General features: G+C 42.0%; 1 protein-coding gene across 1 annotated transcript in view; it reads left to right on the top strand.

The window, feature by feature from the left end:
- The window catches only part of ablim2 (actin binding LIM protein family, member 2), a 378,415-nt gene that overhangs the window by 209,631 nt on the left and 143,196 nt on the right, over positions 1-25,588 (top strand). The window contains exons 8-11 of the mRNA XM_067991317.1: positions 25-83; positions 2,089-2,166; positions 3,981-4,127; positions 6,903-6,935. Coding sequence (XP_067847418.1) covers positions 25-83; positions 2,089-2,166; positions 3,981-4,127; positions 6,903-6,935 — 317 coding nt within the window. The remainder of the gene's footprint in view (positions 1-24; positions 84-2,088; positions 2,167-3,980; positions 4,128-6,902; positions 6,936-25,588) is intronic.

Raw genomic sequence — 25,588 nt, 5'->3', positions numbered from 1 at the left:
TCATTTATTTCTTAATTGCTGCAGGTACTTCAATCTGGCACCCAGTCTGTAAACAGGCTGCCAGGGCAGAAGAAAAACAAAAGGTAAGGTGAAAGAAGCATATTCATTTCTGTCACTATCTGTTATGAGGTAAAAACCAAAGTAGCAATATTTTACAACTTTACCATGATTGTCCAAATTCAGATAATCTCACTGCCCTTAGTTGATTCTAGTAGATCCTCTTTATTGCTGATTTTTATGTTTTACAACATTGCAAGTTTGATTTATAAGCTTCTAAAGTGAAGTCTATACAGTTGGTCTATAAACACACGGATTTATTGTGCTGGTTCATTGTTGAGCCCTAGAATTTCCAGTAACACACTTTGTTACTCTACTGAGCTGAACTCACAGATTTTTAAAATATAATTTAGGGTAGAGGGGATAACAAATTACAATTACATCCACAATTAGGAACATAGGAACAGAAGTAGGCCATTTAGCCCCTTGATCCTGTTCTGTCATTCAGTGAGATCATGGCCTTAGCCCCATATCCCTTAATACCTTCAGTTAACAAAAATCTATCAATCTCAGATTTAAAATTAACAACTGAGCTAGCATCAACTGCTGTTTGCGGAAGAGAGTTCCAAACTTCTACCACCCTCTGTGTGTAGAAGTGTTTCCTAACTTCACTCCTGAAAGTCCTGGCTCTAATTTTTAGGTTACGTCCCCTGGTCCTAGACCCCCCAACCAGTGAAAATAGTTTCTCTCTATCTACCCTTTCAGTTCCCCTTAATATCTTGGAAACTTCAATCAAATTACTCCTTAATCTTCTAAATTCCAGGGAAAACAACCCTAGTTTGTGTAATCTCTCTCTGTAATTTAACCCTTGGAGTCCAGGTATCATTCTAGTAAATATACGCTGCACTCCCTCCAAGGCCAATACATCCTTCCTATGGTGAGGTGCCCAGAACTGAACGTAGCATTCCAGGTGTGGTCTCACCAGGGCTTTATATAGCTGTAGCATAACTTCTAGCTCCTTGTATTCTAGTCCTCTAGATATAAAGGCCAGCATTCCATTAGCTTTTTTGATTATTTTCTGTACCTGTCCATGACATTTTAATGATCTATGTATATGGACGAGTACCACATGCAGCCAACAAATAACTGTGCACACATAACACTTAGTAAACACTGAGGAAAATATGTTCCACATAAATAACCATACATATGTGACTCATAAGTGGTTACATGGAATAACTGAATATAAGGTAACAATCAACTAGTAGATTCTGTACCAGATGCAAATAACTAATTCGGGCGCAAACCAGTTTCTACCCCATGGACTTTATATAGCCTCATTTGGGCAGAAATTAATTGAGTTAAGTGAGCCCTGAGACAAGGTAGCATGAAGTGAGAGTGTTCAAAAGGTGAATAGAACAAGACTATCTCCTTTGTTCAGGGAGTCAGTGACGAGGAGACAACAATTTAAAATTATCACTGAGAGTGAGGAGAGAGATTAGGAGAAATTTCTTTGCACAGAAGATTTACAACATGGAATGCTTTGCCACATGAAGTGGTTGATATGGACTGTAACATCATTTAAGCAAAAATCGGATAAATATTTGGAGCAGAGGAAGATACAAGGCAGTGGAATTAGTATTGCATTGCACTAGCAAAGAGCTGGCACAGCATGATGAACCGAATGGCCTTTTTCTATGCTGTAAACTTTTATAGTTCTCGAATTCAAGAATAAATATTACACCTCAAAACCATATTATGTACAATGAATAAGGAGGAAGAAAAGTGTCGTTAGAATGCACTTGTTTCACCAATAAAACATTGTGTGTTTTCTGGAATACGAGAATAATGGATCAAGACTTGAGACTGACATGAAGATGGAGTGACAAAAAGATCCTGAGAACTCCAGGAATTATCACGCAGTAAGGATGTGAACTTGAACACTGGTGCAGTGAGACAGCACAGAACTACTTGATATGAAAAGTGAATTTTTAAGCATTGTGTTTTGGGTATACATTTTCCAGATATTTAGAGGTATGGCTTTAGCTTATAATTTTGATATCTGAAGTATATATATTGTTTTGCCTCTAGATCACCCGTACTTCTTCTGAGAGCATCACATCTGCTCCAGCCTCAAGTACTTCAGGGTCCCCAAGCCGAATAATATATGTAAGTTTATTCAGCAGTTGTTTATTTAAACTGTCAGATATATCATCTCCTGTATTACCTCAAAATATTTAGACATTTTCAAATTTTCCTGCTGCAAAAATCTTACAAAATTGACATGAATGAATACTTTGAATGTTTCTACTTCAAAGAAGTAGGGTAGCCAAGTACTTACAGGACCGGAATATTTAACTCCCAATAAAGGGATCTGAGTTTGAATCAAAGTGTTGGTTGTAGTTAACATTGTGGTTTGCCCAACCAACAAGGGTGAAGAAGGAGAAAAGGAGTACATCGAAACAGCAAATGTGCACTGCTTTTTGTATTTCTTAATTCTTTAAGCATGTAATATTATGCAATAGAAGTTAACTGGAATATTTTATTTATTTATTGATTACAGACCACTTTGATTATTTCACAACTTTGTATCACAATGAATTTGTCAACCTCCAGAAGCAGACTTATAATTTCACCATAATATCATGACTGTTATCTACATGTTACTGAACAAAGAATAAATGTTTGATGTCCCAGAATGAGTTTATTAGGTCTCCTTCATTAAACTTTATAAGTTTAATGACACAGATGTGATCAGTGACAAGACCACACGTCTTTCTATTCCAGACTATTCAAGTGTCTTGTGAATTACAATAGTGCCCCTGCAATAGTTACAAACTGAACTTCCATGTGAAAAGATATCACACCTTCAGTAAAACAATTAATTTAGTTAAAAACAATGTATCTTATTGTAAAAATCTAATTTTTTTAAAACTAATTTTAGTTGCATTCAATATCCTACTCAAATTTTGACTTGAAAACATATAAGCCCTGAAATTACACTGATACTAGTATGCAAAGGTTAACACATTTGTCTGAAATCCCTCTTCCAGCTATTTTAGCGGTGGTGTTAACCCTTTTATTTTAAATGAGTCAATGCCTTTCCTAAAGGAGAAGAATATCAGATAAATGCATTAAGCATACATTAGCATTCCTGTAATTTCAGGGCAAAGGGATTGTTTAAAACTGTAAGTAGTGCACAGTCGCCAATAATTTTCACTCGGGTTCTCCCGATTGTCCACCGTGACCCCGGAGAAGTGGCATAAACAAGTGATGTTATGGTAGGAGATCGGGGAGTCCCAGTATGTTTTCCTGTATACATCTGTAATTGAAAAATTTCAGAAAAAGATAAAATTGCTCTTATATTTTGCTGAATAATAAAAACTATCTGGTCTTAAAAATAATTAACACCATGATGTCATAATTTGAGTGACGTCCACAACTCCTGGCACCATTTTAGATGCTGGAAGCTTAAAGTAGCTTTCAAAAGCAGCTCAAAAGTACAATTTACCTACTTATTCTGCTTTGTCTAACCTGGGTGTGTTCCTCTTCTATAATAAATGGAACCCTGTAACTATGTTGCAATATTTATTTATGTATGAGTATGTTAACTATAGATGAGGGCCATCAGTTCCTTCGGAGCTGCACCCACTCCGCTGCTGCAACTTCGCTGGAAGTGCAGGGAATCCTGTTTACATGCGTAAACAAATCTTCCGCCGCACTTCCTGCAAAGTTACGGCAGTGGAGCGGAAATTCCCGGCCATGATTTGTATAGTCAAGTATGAAATTATGTTCGTGACATATACCCAAATGACTCTTGGCTATTTATTTCAGTTTTTGTTTTAAAGTATACACTAAACTTTCCTGAAGGAGACGTCAGTGCTCTGATATTTGAAGTAGTTATCTATCTACTTTTGTTCCTCTGTTTTCTTTGTTCTCTGCTCATTATCTCTTGCATCCTTCTTTTGTTCTTCCTCTCTTAGGCCAAGCTAGATGATGAGATTCTTGACTACAAGGATTTGGCCGCTCTTCCCAAAGTTAAGGCCATTTACAATATTGATCGTCCTGACATGATCTCCTATACACCGTATATCAATTATTCCACTATTGAAAGGCATAGCATGGGGGAGGTACTGAACAACTAAGCAGTCCTCTAGAGTTCTTGAATTTGAATGTTATTTAAAAGATGAGGTCTGGATTTTTACACTGGACAGCTTGGTACCACTTATTTTGGAGAATAATTCCTGATAATGCTTACCAGTAGATAAAGTGATGTTCCTGATGCTGAAAATGCAGTGGTGACGATTTACCACAGAAAGGGCTAAATAAAATAATTGGGAACAGCAGTGATATCTGTCTGTCTCATGAGTTTTTAAAATATAAATATATCAATGGAGGTAAGGACAAATTCGCCTCCAGTCTGCAACAGCTTCTTTCCTCTTCAAAGGAATCTTGGCATGGAATTCTGTGGAGATTGGTATGATAAACCTTACTTGTTGCAACCTGGCCCACACTTTGCTTGCTGGTTATATTTCTGCTCAAACACTGTCCAGTGACTAATTGAATATTTTGCTTTGGAAGTTACCAGTAATAGTGTAAAGTGGGCGACATGTTAGGTAGCTAAATTTATCACTGTGTTCCTTTACAATACTTGTCCAGAGAAAAATCCAGGCCAAAGAGTCTTTCTGTTCTACCCAAGTGCTAATTACCTAAAATTAGTTCTGTATTATATCCCTTTTGAATTATTCCTCTTTTAGCCCCTCATTCCACATGGTACCAATTATCCTTCTTGTATATGGGTCAGGTACTGTTTGCTATTTGTGTGAATATTGCACAAGCAAACACTTAGATTTGAAGCTACTTTTCATATTTCCCCACTGCAGTTGCAAGTTCTCGGAAGCCATTCCTGGATTTGGTGGAGAGGCATATCAGCTGAAATCAGAGCAGGACTTCAGTACCTACAAAACTCATATATACCTGCTTTCACTGTGGCCTCAAAATTAACTTATATTTTTGCGCGATAAGATTTATTCATTGTGGGTTTTATTTGTAGTGGGCCTTCATTTTTCTCTTACTACAACAAACAACAACATGCATTTATATAGCGCCTTTAACATAATAAAACATCCCAAGGCACTTTACAGTAGAGTTATCAAACAAAATTTGACACTGAGCCACATAAGGAGATATTAGGACAGGTGACCAAAAGCTTGGTCAAAGAGGTAGGTTTTAAAGAGCGTCTTAAAGGAGGAGAGAGAGGCGAAGAGATTTAGGGAGAGAATTCCAGAGCATAGCGCCTAGGTAGCTGAAGGCCCGGCTGCCAGTAGTGGAGTGATTAAAATCAGGTATGTGCAAGAGGCAAGAATTGAAGGAACGCAGAGATCTCGGAGGGTTGTTGGGCTGGAGGAGATTACAGAGATAGGGAGGGGCGAGGCCATGGAGGGATTTGAAAACAAGTTTAAGAATTTTAAAATCGAGGCGCTCTCAGACTGGGAGCCAATGTAGGTCAGCAAACATAGGGGTGAAAGGTGAACGGGACTTGGTGCGAGTTAGGATACGGGCAGCAGAGTTTTGGATGAGCTCAAGTTTATGGAAGGTGGAAGATGGGAGGCTGGCCAGGAGAGCATTGGAATATCAAGTCTAGAGGTAACAAAGGCATGGATGAGGGTTTCAGTAGCAGATGAGCTGAGACAGGGGCGGAGATGGGCGATGTTACAGAGGTGGAACATCAATAAAAAGATGTCAAAAATGGGCTTTTGTCAAAACAGAAATTTTTTAACTGTAAGAGAAAGCTTTTCATTTCCAAATAAGAAATGCTTACTTATGCAGAGCCAATGATACAATCATGTAAAATATAGTAAGATGTGTACAGAAACCTAAATTTTGTGTATGAGCACAGTGGCAAACAACTTTTGCACAGGATAAATAGTCAAATAAATGGAAAAGTTAGAGCCATGCGCTCTATTAATTATTATTTTAGATTTTTTTTTCATTGGATATCTGACAACTGTAGGAACTCTGGCAGCCTTTTTCTTAAATTTACATAGGATATCTTGCACAATTCAACGAGTTTGATACTTTTAGAATCCCACCTATTGCCAAAAAAAAACATCCATCTCTTTGTAATATTGCAAACAGTAAAGTTTGCTTTTTGCAGTGTCTAATGTTTTCCATTAAAAATATTTTCATTTGCAACACACAGCCCAGCATGAAATTCTTGGCATTTCTGAGGCTGAGATGTAGATACGTAATGTGCATTGATTGACGTTAGCTGTTACTACCCTATGCTACTAATTTAAGCAGTGAACAGTAGGGTCTGCTGGAAGCTGAAGCTACATGATGGAGCATCATGTTTCTGCACACCAGCCTACAAAGATCACAAAGATAGGTACAGATGAGGGAGACCATTTGACCCATCTAGATTATCCTTGAAAACATTGAGAATACGATGGCCTGATTCAGAGTTCAGCTCACCTTACCTCATGGTAAATTGAAGAGCAGTTTTAACTTGAAAATACATATCTAATTTTTTTTAAAATACGGAGCAATTGCATTCTCAAGGTTGAGACCATTGTCCTGGGATATTCCTTTCAAATTCTACAGAACTTAGTTTAGCCATCCATCTTTCTTTGTTTCAACCAGGTTCGTTTTTTTTGATTGATTATCTTTCGTTTTAAGACTGAGAACAGTTTGCACCAGATCAATCCTTTATTCTATTTCTATCTTTTAATACAAGCTGTTCTTGCACAATTGTTTTTGTGTTGGCAAACAGCAAGCAGTTGTATTATTTCATCTGTATACCACTGGTACAGTACTGCATTCCTGCAGATAATGTGTTACCTTAAATCTAGCAATAATTTCTAAGCATTAACTAAATGTATTTCTTTCTTCCTTTCATTTTCCAGTCACCTCGACTGCTGTACCCAACACCAACTGAGGTAATTATTAGATTCCTCCATGTTATGCCTTTTTTTGTGCTCATAAAAGTGAGAGATGTTATGCTGGGAAATGAAACACTTGCCCATTTCAGGCACCCAAACCATAAGAACATAAGAACATAAGAAATTGGAGCAGGAGTAGGCCAATCGGCCCCTCGAGCCTGCTCCGCCATTTAATAAGATCATGGCTGATCTGATCCCAACCACAAATCTAAAGAACACAAGAAGTCGGAGCAGGACCCGGCCACATAGCCCCTGGGCCCTCTCCGCCACCCACAGGGCATTGACCGATCCGAACTCAGCTTCATGTCCAATTTCCTGCCTGCTCCCCATAACCCCTAATTCCCTTTACTTCGAGGAAACTGTCTATTTCTGTTTTAAATTTATCTAATGATGTAGCTTCCACAGCTTCCTGGGGCAGCATATTCCACAGACCTACCACCCTCTGAGTGAAGAAGTTTCTCCTCATCTCAGTTTTGAAAGAGCAGCCCCTTATTCTAAGATTATGCCCCCTAGTTCTAGTTTCACCCATCTTTGGGAACATCCTTACTGCATCCACCCGATCAAGACCCCTCACAATCTTATATGTTTCAATAAGATCGCCTCTCATTCTTCTGAACTCCAATGAGTAGAGTCCCAATCTACTCAACCTCTCCTCATATGTGCGCCCCCTCATCCCCGGGATTAACCGAGTGAACCTTCTTTGTACTGCCTCGAGAGCAAGTATGTCTTTTCTTAAGTATGGAGACCAAAACTGTATGCAGTATTCCAGGTGCGGTCTCACCAATACCTTATATAACTGCAGCAATACCTCCCTGTTTTTATATTCTATCCCCCTAGCAATAAAAGCCAACATTCCGTTGGCTTTCTTGATCACCTGCTGCACCTGCATACCAACTTTTTGATTTTCTTGCACTAGGACCCCCAGATCCCTTTGTACTGCAGTACTTTCCAGTCTCTCGCCATTAAGAAAATAACTTGCTCTCTGATTTTTCCTGCCAAAGTGCATAACCTCACATTTTCCAATATTATATTGCATCTGCCAAATCTCCGCCCACTCACCCAGCCTGTCTATATCCCCTTGCAGGTTTTTTATGTCCTCCTCACTCTCTACTTTCCCTCCCATCTTTGTATCATCTGCAAATTTTGATATGTTGCACTCGGTCCCCTCCTCCAAATCGTTAATATAGATTGTAAAGAGTTGGGGACCCAGCACCGACCCCTGTGGAACACCACTGGTTACTGGTTGCCAGTCCGAAAATGAACCATTTATCCCAACTCTCTGCTTCCTGTTTGATAACCAATCCTCCACCCATGCCAGAATATTACCCCCAATCCCGTGATTTTTTATCTTAAGTAATAATCTTTCATGTGGCACCTTGTCGAATGCCTTCTGGAAGTCTAAATACACTACGTCCACTGGTTCCCCATTATCCACCCTATACGTTATATCCTCGAAGAACTCAAGCAAATTTGTCAGACATGACTTCCCCTTCATGAAGCCATGCTGACTTTGTCCTATTAAATTATGCTTATCTAAATGTTCCGTTACTGTCTCCTTAATAATAGACTCCAAAATTTTACCCACCACAGATGTTAAGCTAACTGGCCTATAATTTCCAGCCTTCTGCCTACTACCCTTTTTAAATAACGGTGTTACATTAGCAGTTTTCCAATCTGCCGGGACCTCTCCTGAGTCCAGGGAATTTTGGAAAACTATCACCAAAGCATCCACAATCCCTACTGCCACTTCCCTCAAGACCCTAGGATGGAAGCCATCAGGTCCAGGGGATTTATCCGCCTTGAGTCCCATTATTTTACTGAGTACCATCTCCTGAGTGATTTTAATCGTATTTAGCTCCTCCCCCCCGAGAGTCCCCTGTTTGTCCAGTGTTGGGATATTCTTAGTGTCCTCTACTGTAAAGACTGAAACAAAATATTTGTTCAGCATTTTTGCCATCTCCATGTTTCCCACCATTAATTTCCCGGTCTCATCCTCTAAGGGACCTATGTTTGCCTTAGCCACCCTTTTTCTTTTTATATAACTATAGAAACTCTTGCTATCTGTTTTTATATTTTTTGCTAATTTCTTTTCATAATCTAACTTCCCTTTCTTAATCAATCCTTTAGTTACTTTTTGCTGTCTTTTGAAGAATTCCCAATCATCTATCCTCCCACTAAGTTTGGCTACCTTATATGTCCTTGTTTTTAGTCGGATACTATCCTTGATTTCTTTACTTAGCCACGGGTGGCTGTCATTTCTTTTACACCCTTTTTTTCTCAGTGGAATATATTTATTTTGCAAGTTGTAAAATAACTCCCTAAATGAACACCACTGCTCATGTACCGTCTTACCCTTTAATCTATTTTCCCAGTCCACTTTAATCAATTCCGCTCTCATACCATCATAGTCTCCTTTATTCAAGCTCAGTACGCTTGTTTGAGAATCAACCTTCTCACCCTCTAATTGGATATGGAATTCAACCATGTTGTGGTCGCTCGTTCCAAGGGGATCCTTAACTAGGACATTATTAATTAATCCTGACTCATTACACAGGACCAGGTCCAAGGTTGCCTGCCCCCTTGTAGGATCAGTTACATACTGCTCAAGAAATCCATCCCTGATGCACTCAATGAACTCGTCCTCAAGGCTGCTCTGCCCAATTTGATTTGTCCAGTTAATATGATAATTAAAATCCCCCATAATTATGGCTGTTCCCTTATTACATGCCCCGACTATCTCCTGATTAATACTTCTTCCAGCAGAGTTGCAACTATTAGGAGGCCTATATACTACGCCCACTAATGTTTTTTTTCCCTTATTATTCCTTATCTCCACCCAAACTGTTTCATTATCTTGATGCTTTGTCCCAATATCATTTCTCTGTATTACAGTGATTCCTTCCTTTATTAACATAGCCACCCCACCTCCCCTTCCTTCCTGCCTGTCCTTCCTGATTGTTAAATACCCTGGCATATTTAATTCCCAGTCGTTGTCACCCTGCAGCCATGTTTCTGTAATGGCCACAAGATCATACCCATACGTAGTTATTTGTGCCGTTAACTCGTCCATTTTATTACGAATGCTACGTGCATTCAGATAAAGAACTTTCAAATCTGTTTTGTGACGCTTAGTTCCTGCTTTTTCCTTTTTTAACACTTTACCTATTACTCCATACCTTCTGTCCCTTCCTGTTACGCTTTCCTCTCTCTCCCTGCTCAGGTTCCCAACCCCCTGCCACTTTAGTTTAAACCCTCCCCAACAGCACTAGCAAACACTCCTCCTAGGACAGCGGTCCCGGCCCTGCCCAGGTGCAGACCGTCCGGTTTGTACTGGTCCCACCTCCCCCAGAACCGTTTCCAGTGTCCCAGGAATTTGAATCCCTCCCCCTTGCACCATTCCTCTAGCCACGTATTCATTTGAAATATCCTCCTATTTCTACTCTGACTAGCACGTGGCACTGGCAGCAATCCTGAGATTACTACCTTTGAGGTCCTATTTTTTAATTTACCTCCTAACTCCCTATATTCTGCTTTTAGGACCTCATCCCCTTTTTTACCTATATCGTTGGTGCCTATGTGCACCACGACAGCTGGCTGTTCGCCCTCCCCCTCCAAAATGTTCTGTAGCCGCTCCGAGACATCCTTGATCCTTGCACCAGGGAGGCAACACACCATCCTGGAGTCTCGGTTGCGGCCGCAGAAACGCCTGTCTATTCCCCTTACAATTGAGTCCCCTATCACTATAGCTCTGCCACTCTTTTTCCTCCCAGCCTGTGCAGCAGAGCCACCCGTGGTGCCAGGAAGTTGGCTGCTGCTGCCTTCCCCTGATAAGTCATCCCCCCCAACAGCATCCAAAGTGGCATATCTGTTTGAGAGGGGGATGGCCACAGGGGACCCCTGCACTACCTGCCTGCATCTCTTACTCTTCCTGGTGGTCACCCATTCACTTCCTGCCTGTATACCCTTTACCTGCGGTGTGACCAACTCGCTAAACGTGCTATCCACGAGTTTCTCTGCATCGCGGATGCTCCACAGTGAGTCCACCCGCAGCTCCAGCTCCGAGATACGATCGGTCAGTAGCTGCAGGTGGACACACTTCCCGCACACATGGTCGGCAGGGACACTGGTAGTGTCCATGACTTCCCACATCTTGCAGGAGGAGCATATCACGGGTGCGAGGTCTGCTGCCATGACTTGCCTTAGCTGAGTTACCCCTTTTAAATTACGTTGAAATTAGAAAATGTTAACTATACTAGGGACCTAGGTTCACTAAAAAAAACACTACCTGCTATAAAACCTGCAGATCTTCCCTTTCTTATTACTTTACTTACAGTAAAATGGTAGAAATACTCACCTGAACCTACTCACCAATCAGCTGCCTCCCCTGTGCCGCGTCACTTTCTGACTGGTGACGTCACCCCGAACTGCCGCTGGTCTCAGAGTCTCGCTCTCAGAGTAAGCTCTGGTCTCGCTCTCTCCGCGCTGTTTTTATCCCCGCTCTGGTCTCGCTCTCTCCCGCCGCTCACCGCTCTCAGGTCCACTACCGCTCTGCAAGAAAAGCAAGGCAAAGCAGCACCTCCTTCCCCCACTTCACCTAACTCCCACACGTACCGAACTCTCAGCACACTGTGTAATATCCGCACACCGTGCAGTCCGCACTGACAGGCCCCTGTATTTCTACAGTTGAGACTCAGATGAGTCAGGCCTGCCCCACCTTCAGGGACCAATTGAATCTAGCTGACCAATTAACTTGCTACAGCAGCTCTCTGCTGAAGCCTGACAGAAACTTAGAAATTTAAACTTTTAAATTGACCTTAAACAGTTGAAGCAATATGCACTAGATTTAAAGAGATTAACCCTTCAACTCCCACACCTGACAGAAACTTAGAAATTTAAACTTTTAAATTGACCTTAAACAGTTGAAGCAATATGCACTAGATTTAAAGAGATTAACCCTTCAACTCCCACACCTGACAGAAACTTAGAAATTTAAACTTTTAAATTGACCTTAAACAGTTGAAGCAATATTCTTTCTGCTTTATTCCTGCTGTAACTTCAGCAGGATGACACCAGAACAGCTGGAAACTAGGTTGTGACTAGGATACATTGAGTCCTGGCCTACCACCAAATTTTCCAGGATGGCCTTTTGGAGCAGAGCTAAATCTGTCCCAAACATGGTCATCAACATAAGGAGATGGGGGACTGGGGGACAGGGATTCCAAACGTTGGAATCCTCTCACCTTGGACCTTCATTAGCCCCTGGAGAATGGTCAGCACAGGTAAGCCTTGTGTCCTGGCCAACCCATCAATGGATTTGGGAACCAGTTGGGTGATGAAGTCAATATCGAGGCATGGACCCCTGAAGATTTGGGCACAAATTTTTTAGAACATTTTTTTTTAAAGCAGCCCCTATGTAAGGGGTCACCCACAGGATCCTTTGGGAGGGGGCTAGCACCCCCTCTAGCCCAGTACTTGACGGCCAGAATATCTATCTTTGCTGCAATGGTGGGCGCCCCTGGTGGCAAGGACACCCATTAATTGTAGGGAATTTAAGGGACCTTCCCCTGACCACACAAACTTTGATGGGGTGGAGATTTGAGGCAAGGGACTTTAGTACTTAACACTAATTTTTGGGGCTCCAACGTCAACATGATCAGGTATAGTAAGGGATAAACGCAGTGGGAAACATCCCTTTTCAGTCCCAATCTTAGAAAAGCAACTTTACCAGTGTTACATTTTCCAGTGCTCACACCAGTTTTCCTTGTGGTTTGTATGAATGAGAATGCGTAGCAGGAAGCCTGATGCTATTGCAGAAGGGGGAGTTGTTAGAGCATAATTTATGGGTAAGTCCATGTTTTGTGATTTTTTTTTCGTGAATTTTTATGTTAAGTGATAAATTTTATTTTAAGGGTTTGTAGTGGGGGGTGGATGAGAAACTGTCATGGCAGCTATAAATCAGATTCTGGAATGTCATTTGGGAGAAATTTGAAATTGAGGAAAACGTTTTGGCATAATATACTTGAGAGTAAAAAATCAGTTAGATAGGAGAAAAAAAACATGTGCCATTAATTTTCTCGTTTGTTCTCCTGACTGACTGCAGGAATTGTGGCGGATGATCTGCGGAAATCCCGGAGTGGTAAATACTGTTTACACAGTTTCTCTGGGTTTTCCGCAGATCTTCCGCCAAAATCATTGCAGCCGATTGGGAGAACCCCCGTGGGTGTTCAACCTTGTAAACTTGAGCACTTAACAAATGAAGAAGAAGAAAATTGATGTGCTAGCATTGCTTGGGGTGTGATTTTGCAGAGAGAAGCAAAGGTTGCACAATAGTGTCAGGTACAGTAAAATGAAATGTGAAATACTCGAGGATAGAAAAGTTGAATTGAGTTCTTTTATCTGCCCCTACTGTGTACTAGGATAGTTAGTGAACAATCTTTTTTCAGATAAGTATATCTGTCTTTTCCAGCCTCTTGTAACACTTCTGAATTATCCTCAATATTAGCACCTCTCTTTTGGTTCCATTAAGCCTAAGAAGAAAAGGCAATTTAAATTAACCCTGCACAAATATTATTAAGTACACTTGCACACGTTTGTGTTGAATTTTATCAAACAGGAAAAAAAAATTTCATTTCATATTTCTTTCTTCCTTGGAAAGTGATTTTCCACCAGATTTAAGTTTTTCTGTTCAAAGAAGGGAAAGTGGGTAAGCACCACTGGAGATAGAGGGGGAACCAATAGAATGAGAATTCGGCAGGTTCTACAACGGGTAGGCGATCTGCTCCGCCAGAGTACCACCTAGACAGTGAAGACTAAAGTTTACCCCAGAGAATCAACGAATTTACAAGATGTAATGCAGACCTAATGAGGCACTACATTATGCACATAGGACTTTTTCGTCTGGGACTTGTAGCATTTTACATTTGTTAAATGAAAAAGTAATGAGGTACTACATCTCACAACACAGTTTAGAAGTGATAATGCATTCAGATTTCTTTACAGCACCATACTTCCATTCCTGTGTAAGAAAGCATTCAGTCCCGAATGCTATTGTTAGCTATGACCCAACAAATAATTTTGGCTTCATTATTTGAGGATTGTACAGGATGAGACACAGAAATACTCAGTTAAACTTTTTGCCACAGCTTCTATGGTTACAAAAGACTATACTTTGAGACGTAGGTTTTCATCTGGGAAATGTGGCAATATCCTCGTGTTGGGTCAGTTGGAAACGAGGGCAGCTAGTGAAGTGCTTTCACAAAGGTCATTGTTCCATACTTTTGTGCCCTTTGTTTTTCTTGGAATTACAGCTTGCTTGAATGCATCAATAGTGCATATTTGATAAATTTTAAAAGTCAAAGGATACACAGGGAAGGAATAGTGCATCTATGGTCGCACAAATGCATTTCTTGAGCAATATATTGTGCTGTTAATAAGACCATAAGAGATAGGAGCAGGAGTAGGCCATTCGGCCCCTGGAGCCTGCTCCGCCATTCAATGAGATCATGGCTGACCTGATTTTTACCTCAACTCCGCTTTCCCGCTCTTTCCCCATATCCTTTGACTCCCTTGCTGATCAAAAATTTGTCTAACTCAGCCTTGAATGTATTCAATGACTCAGCCTCCACAGCTTTTTGGGGTAAAGAATTCCAAAGATTCACGACCCTCTGGGAGAAAAAATTCCTCTTCATTTCCATCTTAAACAGGCGACCCCTCATTCTGAGACTATGCCCCCTAGTTTTAGATTCCCCCATGAGGGGTAACATCCTCTCGGCATCTACCCGTTCGAGCCCCCTCAGAATCTTGTATGTTTCGATAAGATCTCCTTTCATTCTTCTAAACTCCAATGAGTACAGACCCAACCTGTTCAATCTTTCCTCATAAGACAACCCTTCAATACCCGAAATAAACCTTGTGAACCTTCTCTGAACTGCCTCCAATGCAAGTATGTCCTTCCTTAAATAAGGGCACCAGAACTGTACGCAGTACTCCAGGTGTGGTCTCACCAGCACCCTGTAGAGTTGTAGCATGACTTCCCTGCTTTTATACTCCATCCCCCTAGAAATAAAGGCCAATCTTCTGTTTGCCTTCCGGATTACCTGCTGCACCTGTATGTTGACTTTTTGTGTTTCATGTACGAGGACACCCAGTTCCCTCTGTACCGCAGAATTTTGTAGTATTTCTCCATTCAAATAATATTTTGCTTTTTTATTTTTCCTCCCAAAGTGGATGACTTCACATTTTCCCACATTATATTCCATCTGCCAAATTTTTGCCCATTCGCTTAACCTGTCAATATCCCTTTGGGCTCGATTTTTGGACGTCCGAGCCGGTGGGTTCGTGGCGAGGGGGCTCCGAAAATCGGGGATTCCTGGGGTGGGATCCCACTTAAGGCAATTAATGTGATAGTTCAGATCGTTAGCAGACCTGATTTGTAGGATATTTTAGGAGGGGTGGGATTTTTATCTCAACTGTGTTTCCCCTACTGGGGGAAACACTCCCAGTTGAAATGGACGTGTTGCAGCCACCAGACTGTGGCATCTGCAAAGGTCCATTTGACAGGTGGGGGGGAGGAGACCCTCACTCATTGCAGGAGGCCACTCTGTCTCTTTGGACAAAGTTTGGCCTGCACCATCCTCCTCCTAACACTACAATTCACCAACTTGCAACCTCAACCCTGGTGTGCAGACACATTTACCTACGTATTCGGAACCCCTCAAACGTACATCTTCCGGATGGGGGCCGCCATAGCTGCAGTCATGACCTCCTCGGAGGACAAGCAGCATCACCAGCCTCTCCGGCCACGCCGTACACCTCTGACACGTGGAGCTCCATAATACAGTGCTGTGACACATCCACCTGCACAGCAGGAGGGAGGGGAACCACAGAGAGAGATGCGTCGCAGAAGGCACTACCGTCGCCACAGGGTCTACAGACCAAGGCTCAGCTTCCTGGTCCTCTCTGAGCAGCAGTGCACACGGAGGCTCAGTCACACGACATGTAGTCGTGGACATCTGCAGCCTCCTTCATGCCGAGCTGCTCCCGGCTGGCCCGAGCACCATCTTCTTACCTGTCGCTGTCAAAGTCACCACTGCCCTCAACAACTTCTCCTCCGCATCCTTCCAGGGTGCCAAAGGGACATCGCCGACGTCTCTCAGTCGTCTGCACAAAAGAGCCCTGCAAATACACCTACACCCACTCTGCAGTGGTACAATGGGTGGCATCAGTTGTGGGTCTTCATTGTGATCTTCAGGAAAGGGCATTATTGCACAAACCAGACAAGATTTGCAAAGACGTGGCAGTAGTGGTGACAATATAATATGTAATGTGAGTTGATCAGAAATCAAATATAAGTAAAAACCATGACAAACCCTCAAAAACCCTTGTGCATCCCCTTCATGCTCATGACACGTTTGCCTTACGCTTCCTACTACACATATGTGATGCATGCCCTGTGGCTGCAGCACAGATAGTGGCAGGTTGAGTGAGGCTGACCGTGAAAGAGATGCATGAGAGGGTGAATGAGGCAGAGCCATGAGATTGTATGAGGATTGGGTTGAGTGGTAGTGGCGGGATGTGTACTGGCGAGGTGAGTAAGTGCAGGTAAGATGAGGATGAACTTTGAGTGGGTGTGAGAAGTGATATAATAGAGTAGTGTTGGCAGTGCAGAAGGAGATGTGGGGTGGGGGCGGTGATGTGGCAGACGGAGTGTAGGGGAATGAGTAAGTGTACTCACTTCGGCTGACCTACTGAGGTCATTGAAGTGCCTCCTGCACTGTACGCAGGTGCGCGATATGTTGGTGGTGCTGGTGACCTCCTCTGCCACCTTGAGCCAGGCCTTCATAGTGGCAGAGGCAGGCCACGTCCTCCTGTCCGCCGGGGAGAAGATCTCTGTCCTCCCCCTCCTCCTCACCCCATCCAGTAGGACCTGGAGTGAGGCATCATAAAACCTGTAATTTTGACTCCTTTCTGCAGCATCAGTCAGTGGAGGACTGCCCCTTTAAGTAGGGCTCCTCCAGCTGACAGCCTATGATGCGGGTGCGCAGTCCGCCCACTGCGCAGCTTTCCAGCGCGAAACCTGGAAGCCAAGGTAAGTTCCTTCAATTAAGCTGCGATCACGTGCGGAGAACCCCGAATTCACTGGGCGCGTTACTCATACGCTCAGTCGACCTCCCGCTGCCAAACCGCCTCCCTCCTAATATCGAGCCCATTGTGTCCTCATCACAACTTGCTTTTCCACCTATCTTTGTATGATCAGCAAATTTGGCCACAAGACACTCTGTTCCTTCATCCAAGTCATTGATGTATATTGTAAATAGTTGAGGTCCCAGCACTGCGCCCTGCGGCACCCCACTAGTTACAGATTGCCATTTTGAAAATGACCCTTTTATCCCGACTCTTTGTTTTCTGTTAGTTAGCCAATCCTCTATCCATGCCAGTATATTACCCCCAACACCATGAGCTCTTATCTTGTGCAGTAATCTTTTATGTGGCACCTTATCGAATGCCTTTTGGAAATCCAAATATACTGCATCCATTGGTTCCCCTTCATCCGCTTGCCCGTTACTTCCTCAAAGAACTCTAATAAATTTGTCAGACATGATTTCCCCTTCATAAAACCATGTTGACTCTCCTTGATTGTATTATGAGTCTCCAAATGTCCTGCTACTACTTCCTTAATAATGGATTCTAGCATTTTCCCAATGACAGATGTTAGGCTAACTGGTCTATAATTACCTGCTTTCCATCTCACTCCCTTGTTGAATAGTGGTGTTACGTTTGTGGTTTTCCAATCCGCTGGGACCTTTCCAGAATCTAGTGAATTCTGGAAGATTACAACCAATGCATCCACTATCTCTGTAGCCACTTCCTTTAAGACCCTCGGATGCAAGCCATCATGTCCAGGGGACTTGTCAGCCGTTAGACCCATTAGTTTACCTAGTACTTTTTCTCTAGTGATAGTGATTGTTTTTAGTTCGTCCCTCCCCTTTGCCCCTTGAATTTCTACTATTATTGGTATATTATAGTGTCTTCTACTGTGAAGACAGATACAAAATATCTGCTCAATTCCTCTGCCATTTCCTTGTTTTCCATTATTATTTCCCCAGTCTCATCCTCTAAGGGACCAATGTTTACTTTCGCTACCCTCTTCCTTTTTATATACTTGTAGAAGCTTTTACTGTCAGTTTTTATATTTCTTGCTAGTTTACTCTCATAATTTATTTTCTCTATTATTCTTTTAGTCATCCTTTGCTGGCTTTTAATGTTTTCCCAATCCTCAGGCTTACCAGTAATCTTTGCCATGTTGTATGCTTTTTCTTTTAACCTGATACCATCCTTGACTTCCTTAGTTAGCCATGGTTGGTTCACCCTTTTTGTAAAGTCTTTCCTCCTCACAGGGATATATTTTTGTTGCGAGTCATAAAATATCTTTTTAAATGTTTGCCACTGCTTATCCACCATCATACCATCTAATCTGTTTACCCAGTCCACTTTAGCCAATTCCGCCCTCATTCCTTTATAATTGCCCTTATTTAGTTTAATACAATAGTTTAATACAGTAGTTTCAGACCCAAGATCCTCGCTCTTATACTGGATGTGAAATTCTATCATGTTATGGATCACTACTTCCCAAGGGATCTTTTACTTTGAGATCATTAATGAATCCTGTTTCGTTACCCATTACCAGATCCAAAATGGCCTGTTCCCTGGTTGGTTCCCCGACGTATTGGTCTAAGAGACAGTCCCTAGAACACTCTATGAACTCCTCCTCAGGGCTATTTTTGCCAATTTGATTTGTCCAATCTATGTGAAAGTTAAAATCGCCCATGATTATTTGCATTACCTTTTTTACAAGCCCCCCTTATTTCCTGATTTATATTTTGCCCTACAGTGTAGCTACTGTTAGGGGGCCTATGTACTACTCCTACCAGTGATTTCTTTCCCTTGCTATTTCTTACGTCCACCCAAATTGATTCGACATCTTGATCTTCAGAGCCAAGCTCATTTCTCACTATTATACCAATTTCATCCTTTATTAACAGAGCTACCCCACCCCTTTACCTTTTTTCCTATCCTTCCGAAATGTTAAATAACTCTGAATATTTAGCTGCCAACCTTGGTCACCTTGCAACCACATCTCTGTAATGGCCATGAGATCATACCCATTTATTTCTATTTGTGCCATCAATTCATCTATCTTATTATGAATGCTGCGCGCATTCAGATAAAGAACCTTTAATTTTGTCTTTTTACCATTCTTTCCTACCCCGGCCCCATTTGCTAGTGCATTCTTATGTTTGTACGCTCTGTCCCTTCCTGACACACACTGTTTATCATTACCCCCATCACTTCCCTGTACTACTTCCTTGTCTTTTCTCTTTATCAATCTAAACTTCGCCCCACCTGAGGCCTCCCCCTCTCCCCCCTTTTAGTTTAAAGCCTTCTCTACCGCCCTAGTTATTCGGTTTGCCAGAACACTGGTTCCAGCATGGTTCAGGTGAAGCCCATCCCAATGGAACAGCTCCCTCTTTCCCCAGTACTGGTGCCAGTGCCCCATGAATCGAAACCCACTTCTCCCACACCAATCTTTGAGCCACGCATTCATCTCTCTGATCTGATTTACCCTGTGCCAATTTGCTCGTGGCTCAGGTAATAATCCAGAGATTATCACCTTTGTGGTTCTGTTTTTTAATTTAGTCCCTAGCTGCTCAAACTCCCTCAGCAGAACCTCTTTCTTAGTCCTACCTATGTCGTTGGTACCTACGTGGACCACGACAACTGGATCCTGCCCCTCCCACTCCGAGTTTCTATCTTGCCCTGAGGAGATGTCCTTAACCCTGGCACCGGGTAGGCAACACAGCCTTCGGGATTCTTGCTCTTGGCTGCAAAGAACAGTGTCTATCCCTCTAACTATACTGTCGCCTACTACAACCACATTCCTTTTTACTCCCCTCACTTGAATGGCCCCCTGAACCACGGTACCTTGGCCAGTTTGCTCATTCCCCCTGTAGTCCCTGCACGCATCCACAAGGGCTGCAAGAACTTTGTATCTATTGGACAAGTGCAGAGGCTGAGGCTCTTGCAATGCTACCTCCTGGATCCCCGTACCTGCCTCACTCGCAGTCGCACTCTCCTGTCCCTGACCACGTGCCAATTTTACAGTATTTAGTCTAAGGGCCATGACTGCCTCTGGATCAAAGTGTCCAGGTAACTTTCTCACTCCCTGATGCCTCGCAAATTCTGCAGCTCGGACTCCAGCTCCTCAACTCGGAGCCGAATTTCCTCGAGCTGCAGACACTTACCGCAGATGTAGTCGTCCTGGACAAAACTGTCCAGTAGCTCCCACGTATTGCAGCTGCAACACATCTTCTGCCCTGTCATAACTATTTTATTTATTTAATTGATTACTACAATGCCAATCAAATTATTTTTAGGTTGAACCAAGTACTGACATTGTTTAATTTATTAAATTAAGTTTAGTTTTTAAAAAAAAATAGTTTTATGCTATAGGTCACTTAACCCACAGTCCTAAGAAAGAAGAAAACAGAAGAGATACTCACCACCAACCACCTACCTGCCTTACCTGTGACGTCACACTGCAGTTTGGTTTTGTTGTTGCTGTGACCCGCTCTCGGTATGCTCCTCTCTGCTGTCTAAACAAATGCACCTCACACCTTACTGCACCGAATCCCCTCACTCACCAAATTCCCAATTATAGACTCTGTCGAAACCAGATTCCGTCGATAGCTGCTACTCTGTGCTCCCTCACTCGTGTTACAAGAATGCCAAACCCATTGGTAAAACAGTATCCAATAACATTGTACACACATGCTGTATTTAAAGGTAAATGGTCAAAATTAGATGACACACTAGGGATTCATTTTTTTGACACTCACTATGTACTAAAGATTTAGATTTCTCATTAACTACCCACAACATACACCAGATAACCAACATGTTATCGACCCATTCAAACAACAACTTGTATTTATTTAATGCCTTTAACGTAGTAAGGCATCCCAAGGCGCTTCACAGGAGCGTTATCAAACAAAATTTGACACTGAGCCACATAAGGCGGTTTTAGGACAGGTGACAGGCTTGGTCAAAGAGGTAGGTTTTAAGGAGTGCCATAAAAGAGGATAGAGAGGTAGAGAAGCAGAAAAGCTTAGGGAGGGAATTCCAGAGCTTAGGGCTAGGCTGCTGAAGGTATGACTGCCTATCGTAGAGCGATTAAAATTGAGGATGCGCAAAAGGCAAGAATTGGCTGAGCGCAGAGATATCGGAGGTTTGTAGGGCTGGAGGAGGTTACAGAGATAGGGAGGGGCGAGGCCATGGAGGGATTTGAAAACAAGGATGAGAATTTTAAAATTGAGGCAATGCCGGACCGGGAACCAATGTAGGTCAGCGAGCACAGGGGTGATGAGATAATGGGACTTGGTGCGAATTAGGATACAGGCAGCAGAGTTTGGATGAGCTCAAGTTTATGGAGGGTGGAAGATGGGAGGCCGGCCAGCATAGCATTGGAATATTCGAGTCTGGAGGTAACAAAGGCATGAATGAGGGTTTCAGCAGCAGATGATCTGAGGCAGGGGCAGAGTCAAGCGATGTTATGGGGGTGGAAGTGGGCAGTCTTGGTGGTGGAGCGGATATGTGGTCAGAAGCTCATCTTGGGGTCATATAGGACACCAGAGTTGCAAACGGTCTGGTTCAGTCTCATACAGTGGCCAGGGAGAGAGATGGAGATGGTGGCTCGGGAACAGAGTTTGCGGCGGGGACCGAAGACAATGACTTCAGTCTTCCCAATATTTAGTTGGAGGAAATTTTTGCTCATCCAGTCGGACAAGCAACGTGACAACTCACACAGTGGAGGTGTTGAGGGAGGTGGTGGTGAGGTAGAGCTAGGTGTCGTCAGTTTACATTTGGAACCTGATGTGTTTTCGGATGATGTCGCCGAGGAGCAGCATGTAGATGAGAAATAGAAGGGCGCCAAGGATAGATCCTTGGGGGACTCCAGGGGTAATGGTGCGGGAGCGGGAAGAGAAGCCATTGCAGGTGATTCTCTGGCTACGACTGGATAGATAAGAATAGAACCAGGCGAGCACAGTCCCACCCAACTGGACAACGGAAGAGAGACGTTGGAAGAGGATGGTGTGGTCAACCGTTGGCTGCAGACAGGTTGAGAAGGATGAGGAAGGATAGTTTACCGCGGTCACAGACACATAGGATGTTATTTGTGACTTTGATAAGGGCCGTTTCAGCACTGTGGCAGGTGCGGAAACCTGGTTGGAGGGATTCAAACATGGAGTTGCGGAAAGTGTAATACTGGTGACTCAAATACAGTTAGAAAACTTTTATTCAGATTTTGGTTTAGATACCACACTTTGACCCTGTGAATTGGAAATACACATCAATAAAACCTGAGTATTCTTTGTTCTTGGTATGATTTACACAGAGATTTGTTGTAGCATGTAAGTTTGCTATAAATGATCACAGACAACTTATAATAATGTGGACATGTTAATTAGACTCCCTACTGTGACATACATATATGTGTCATACATCGTACAATATATTTATATTTGTTCCATTAGTGAATCTTGCATACATAATTACCATTGCACTTCAAATTTACTGTAAGTGAGGCACTTTAAGAAGTTTATGATAGACGTGATAAAATGCTATCTAAATTTATTGGATTTGTATATACTTAATATTATACAGAACTTGAAAATGAAATTGTACTAAATATTTACAGCTGATCAAATACTTGCTACTGGACGTGTATAAATAGTTATTGGATTAAATTATAGAAGATAATGCTTTACAGTGGCAACAAGATTCATCATTGTTACAGTCAATAGATTTGTTGGTTCAAAGCAAGATGAAGGATTTAAAAAAAAAATTAGATGTAACATTTATGAACTTGCTCATTTAAACTGCGAGCTGAATTTAGTGTGATGGCTGCAATGAATATAGGCATATATGATGTCATCCTAAGCTGATTAAATAAAGCCAATGTAATTAATGGAAATTTAAATTGTACAGAATCATTTCAATGACAGTATTTATCGACTCTCGGTTTGCATTGGAAGATGGATTCCACAGCACCAGTAGTAACACAAAAAAAACTGCACATGAACAGTAATTTTAAAATTGTGATAGCAAATTTGTTTTCTGTAAGTGTGGATCACAGACATTGGGAAATGAAAACTCATTTTTTCATTTGATTTTTACTAATATATGTTATATAAAAATAATCTTACATGCTACAAAAGACTATAAAGCCCAAAGCACAGAATATTCTTACTTTCATAGGACACAATGAAGAAAGTTGCAAACGTTAGGCTTAAAGAAAGTTCATCTAAATTTCAAAGAATCTATAAAAATGAATGGCCCAGAAATTGCTTAGAAAAGAAAGGTGAGCTCAACAGCACTCACCGTTGTTAGTGGCAAAATCGAGGAGCAAGTTCCAGCATTTGCACATGCGCAGTGAAAGGCAGAAATCCAGAACTTGCTCCTCCTGGTTCACCGGTGATATGACAGCGTCAAATTAAAGGGATATCGCCAGCTGCGATCAGTGAAATCATTGAACCAGCGCCAACTTGCTTACCTGCCCAGCTGGAAAGTAATTAATATCATCACAAAACAGGTACACTTAAAAATACCAGGTCTAATCTAAGTTTTAATGGTTTAAGTCTTAATGACTAATGACTGCCAAACAACTAAAAATTAACTTTTAAAAAATGCGGAGTCTCATTACTCCTTATTTTAATAGTTTTTGGTCATTAAATTTTTTTTTTTACTTTTCCTTTCTGTCTCTTTTATTCAATTTAATTATTTCTTACCCTTTCTTTTCTCGTTGACTTTAACTATTTTTACAAATGATTTCAGTGTTGTATCTTTCACTTCCTGGATTTCACTATCCAAGCTTGCAGAAAATGTTTGCAGTGTGTCAAAAATGCTGCATTCTGATTAGTCATGGGGCGAGAGTGATCCTCTCGATTCTGCCATGGGTCCTAGCTTTGCTGGAGCAAATGCTGAACTCTTCTCCTCTTCCTATTGGAGGAAGTCCACCCAGTAAAGACCGCGGTACGTTAGTGGATTAGTAGAAATCTATGGAGCAGCGAGCACTGTTGGTTTGCCGCTCCGAGCAATTTCTGGGTCATGTAGCAACAGAACTGCTACACTATTCATTAATTGATTAGTTATATTGCAAGGTTCACAAAACCAAAGACATACATTACTACATCTTTAAAGTGGTCTTGCACCTTTTTTTCAAGTGTACTTTTGGTGACTTTGCAAGTTACATTACACAGTTCCTGTTGATGCAGTCCTAAAACCACGTTGAATCAAATAATGTATAGCATAACTGGACTGTTCGATAAATACATCCAGAAAACTGCCACCTGAATTGAGATCAGCAGCTTTTATCATAGAATGGTTACAGCGCAGAAGGAGGCCATTTGGCCCATCAAACCCGTGCCAGCTCTTTGTAAGAGCAATCCGGTTAGCCCCATTCCCCCACTCTTTCCTCGTAGCCCTGCAAATTTTTTCACTTCAATTATTTATCCAATTCCTTTTTGAAAGCCACGATTGAATCTGCTTCCACCACCCTTTCCGCCAGCGCGTTCCAGATCAAAACTACCAACTGCGTAAAAATGTTTTTTCCCCATGTCGTCTTTGGTTCTTTTGCCAATCATATTAAATCTGTATCCTCTGGTTCTCGATCTTTCCGTCAATGGGAATGTTTTTTCTTTATTTACTTTATCTAAACCCGTAATGATTTTGAACATTTCTATCAAATCTCTTCTAATCTTCTCTACTCTAAGGAGAACAACCCCAGCTTCTCCATTCTATCCACGTAACTGAAGTCCCTCAGCCCTGGAAACAGTCTAGTAAATCTTTTAAGAAATTGGGGCAGGGGTAGGCCATATGGCCCCTCGAGCCTGCTTCGCCATTCAATAAGATCGTGGCTGATCTTCTACCTCAATTCGACTTTCCCATCCAACCCCCATATCCCTTGATTCCCATGGAGTCCAAAAATCTTTCTATCTCAGTCTTGAATATACTCAACGACTGAGCATCCACAGCCCTAAGTTAGAGAATTCCAAATATTCACAACCCTCTGAGTGAAGAAATTCTGCACCCTCTCTAAGGCCTTCACATCCTTCCTAAAGTGCAGTGCCCATAATTGAACACAGTACTGCAGCTGTGGCCGAACCAGTGTTTTATAAAGGTTCAACATATCTTCCTTGCTTTTGTACTCTATACCTTTATTTATAAAGCCCAGGATCCCATATGCTTTTTTAACCGCTTTCTCAACCTGTCCTGCCACCTTCAAAGATTTGTGCACAAAGACCCCCTGTTCCTGCACCCTCTTTAGAATTATACCATTTAGTTTATATTGCCTCTCCTCATTCTTCCTGCCAAAATGCATCACTTCACACTTCTCTGCATTTAATTTAATCTGCCGTGTGTCCACCCATTCCACCAGCCTGTCTATGTCCTCTTGAAATCTATCACTATCCTCCTCACTGTTTACTACACTTCCAAGTTTTGTGTCATCTGCAAATTTTGAAATTGTGCCCTGTACACCCAAGTCCAAGTTATTAATTTTATATCAAAAAAAGCAGTGGTCCTAGTATCCACCC

Source organism: Heptranchias perlo, chromosome 1 (genome assembly GCF_035084215.1).
Source record: "Heptranchias perlo isolate sHepPer1 chromosome 1, sHepPer1.hap1, whole genome shotgun sequence".
Taxonomy (NCBI): domain Eukaryota; kingdom Metazoa; phylum Chordata; class Chondrichthyes; order Hexanchiformes; family Hexanchidae; genus Heptranchias; species Heptranchias perlo.
This window is presented reverse-complemented; position numbering and strand designations above follow the sequence as displayed.